Genomic DNA, 3465 nt, shown 5'->3' with positions numbered 1-3465 from the left:
AAACACAGTTGTAATGTTAATGTTGTAACACTATTAAGAAACACCCCGGGATAAAGGTAAAACACAGTTAATGTTATAACACTATTAAAAACACCCTGGAACAAAGGTAAAACACAGTTGTAATGTTAATGTTGTAACACTATTAAGAAACACCCCGGGATAAAGGTAAAACACCTTGATAATCAGGTGGGCGTATTTTAATGTTATAATACAATGAAGGATTATCCTGAGGCTCAAGTAAAACACAGTTAATGATGTAACACTATTAAAAACACCCCGGGATAAAGGTAAAACACCGGATCTTTTGGCAATGTATCATCTGTTGTCTCTTGTGGTACAACATCATCTGATGTATCTTATGATACATAGTATTTGATGAATTTGGTTGTAACACAACATTATCTGATGTACCTTATGATATAGATTATTTGATGAATGTTGTTGTAACACAATATTATCTGATGTACCTTATGATTCAGATCATTTGATGAATGTTGTTGTAACACAATATTATCTGATGTACCTTATGGTATAGATTATTTGATGAATGTTGTTGTAACACAATATTATCTGATGTACCTTATGATTCAGGTTATTTGATGAATGTTGTTGTAACACAATATTATCTGATGTACCTTGTGGTACAGCCTCATCTACTGTTCTTGTCATAGAGAGTTATTTGAAGGATTTTGTTATACAGTATCGTCTTAGCTGTATTTCTGTTAATAGTACTTGTGGTTGTTGTGAGATTTAGATCACTTGTATTTATTTTAAAAGTGCACATCTAGTTTCCTAGACACGCTAATCAGACATCTTATGATGCTAAATAGTCACGAAACAGGAGAATGGTCCCAATTCGTGACAGAATAATTTGGTTTTCAATGGTTGTTTGTATGAACACATTCTCGGTTTAAGTTGTTGTCATAGACTTTACAGAACTAAAGACAGTTAAAACTATAAACACAGGATGGCTATAAAGAAGCCAAACTTACTTATGGTTCTCAATGTCTCTTAGAACATTGTTTGTTAGAATTGTGTTCCCCTAGGTCAAGCAGGTTTTAAGATATAATCATTTCAAACATCGGGCTTTTTTTATAGTCACCCTTTATATAAACTATTACGTTTTAATTGAGACTGTTTCATGATTTTTGAAAAGCACTTAGGATTACGAAAACATAGAGGTAGGCTTTCTTCTGTTGGCTCTATTACAACATAGATATTTTGACAGGTTTGAATGTAAAAGTAGAAAACACAATTATTTCTAATTTACCCAGGTGTACTTTTACTTCTCAGCAGTTTCTTCAAGCTCTTCATATCCCGTTTGAATAAACGTAGCGTACTACCCGTCTTGTTGCTACTGGTGGTCGAACAAGGCCCTTCTTCATCTACGTGTGTAGTACCTCGAGGTGTAGTGCTCCGAACACTTTCTTCACCATCGCTCTTCTTGCCCGTCGTAGCTGCCCGTCGTGCCTCCATCAAGCGCTTTTTACCCATTGTTTGTAAGATGTCCTAAAGAAAAATACAATAACGTGCAAGAGTAATTCGAACATTTTATACAAACAAACAAAACACTAAATATACATCATAGTTTCTGGCTGGTTTAAGCGACTGACGTTCACGTTAAAAGTGAAATCACAGTAGCGGATTTCATCGTGTTCTTGTTGGAAATGACCCCGAGAAGAGCTGATTCAGGGACGTCAATTCTGAGGGACGAGGGAGGAAATTGTCCCTCGAAGAAGATTAGAAAACCTTGATAATAGAGAACCATTTTTTATAGTTTAACGGTGTGTACCATAAAGCTACAGTACGAATACACGTATAAGTTTATTTAAACTTTATAAGTAACACTGACTCCCCCACAGAAGAGCTGATTCAGGGACGTGGGAGGAAATTGTTCCTTCAAGAAGATTAGAAAACCTTGATAACAGAGAACCATTTTTTATAGTTTCACGGTGTGTACCATAAAGCTACACTACAAAGACACATATAAGTTCATTTAAACTTTATAAGTAACAATGACTCCCCCACACAAGTAACGTCTTAAATCGAACAGTTATTCAAATCAAATGTTAAAACAACAACAACAAAGAAAGGAGCGACTCATGAACAGCTAAAATAATTGCATTTAATTCCGAATAACAGTGTATTTCGATCAACTTGAGGTCAAGTCATGGAACGGAAAATATTTACTTGTATCTGATATATTTATTCAAAAACAAACAAACATTAATCTTAAGATATTTCTTCGTGGCTGATGAAACGTTAAAATACACTAACGTAATCCTATGAGTGAGCCTTCATTGTATTATAACATTAAAATACGCCCACCTGATTATCAATTAGGACGATGTTGTACCATAATATCCATCAGATGCTGCTGTATCACATGAGATAGTAGATGATACAATATCATGAGACATCAAATAGTGCTTCAACATAATATCCATCAGGTGCTGCTGTATCACGTGAGATAGTAGATGATACAATATCATGAGACATCAAATAGTGCTTCAACATAATATCCATCAGATGCTGCTGTATCACATGAGATAGTAGATGATACAATATCATGAGACATCAAATAGTGCTTCAATATAATATCCATCACACAAGATCCATTATCATGACTCAAATAAGACAATAGTCGATAATGTGTGACAAACCACAGCAGATGTACCACAAGACCCATCAGATGATGCTGTACCATAAGAGACAGCAGATGTACCACAAGACCCATCAGACGATGCTGTACCATAGGAGACAGCAGCTAGCACAGCAGATGTACCACAAGACCCATCAGACGATGCTGTAACATAGGAGACAGCAGCTAGCACAGCAGATGTACCACAAGACCCATCAGACGATGCTTTACCATAAGAGACAGCAGCTAGCACAGCAGATGTATCACAAGACCCATCAGACGATGCTGTACCATAAGAGACAGCGGCTAGCACAGCAGATGTACCACAAGACCCATCAGACGATTCTGTACCATAGGAGACAGCGGCTAGCACAGCAGATGTACCACAAGACCCATCAGACGATTCTGTACCATAAGGGACAGCGGCTAGCACAGCAGATGTACCACAAGACCCATCAGACGATGCTATACCATAAGAGACAGCGGCTAGCACAGCAGATGTATCACAAGACCCATCAGACGATGCTGTACCATAAGAGACAGCAGCTAGCACAGCAGATGTACCACAAGACCCATCAGACGATTCTGTACCATAAGAGACAGCGGCTAGCACAGCAGATGTATCACAAGACCCATCAGACGATGCTGTACCATAAGAGACAGCAGCTAGCACAGCAGATGTACCACAAGACCCATCAGACGATGCTGTACCATAAGAGACAGCAGCTAGCACAGCAGATGTACCACAAGACCCATCAGACGATGCTGTACCATAAGAGACAGCAGCTAGCACAGCAGATGTACCACAAGACCCATCAGACGAT

At 38.1% G+C, this 3465-nt stretch overlaps 1 protein-coding gene across 1 annotated transcript in view; it reads right to left on the bottom strand.

The window, feature by feature from the left end:
- Positions 1–3465, bottom strand: part of LOC111089528 — a 27324-nt gene that overhangs the window by 22081 nt on the left and 1778 nt on the right. The window contains exon 3 of the mRNA XM_022402206.1: positions 1271–1509. Within this exon, the coding sequence (XP_022257914.1) occupies positions 1271–1509 (239 nt within the window). The remainder of the gene's footprint in view (positions 1–1270; positions 1510–3465) is intronic.

The sequence above is a fragment of the Limulus polyphemus genome, unplaced genomic scaffold (assembly GCF_000517525.1).
Source record: "Limulus polyphemus unplaced genomic scaffold, Limulus_polyphemus-2.1.2 Scaffold6528, whole genome shotgun sequence".
NCBI classification, from domain to species: domain Eukaryota; kingdom Metazoa; phylum Arthropoda; class Merostomata; order Xiphosura; family Limulidae; genus Limulus; species Limulus polyphemus.
The sequence above is the reverse complement of the archived record's forward strand: the minus strand, read 5'-3'. Positions and strand labels throughout refer to the sequence as shown.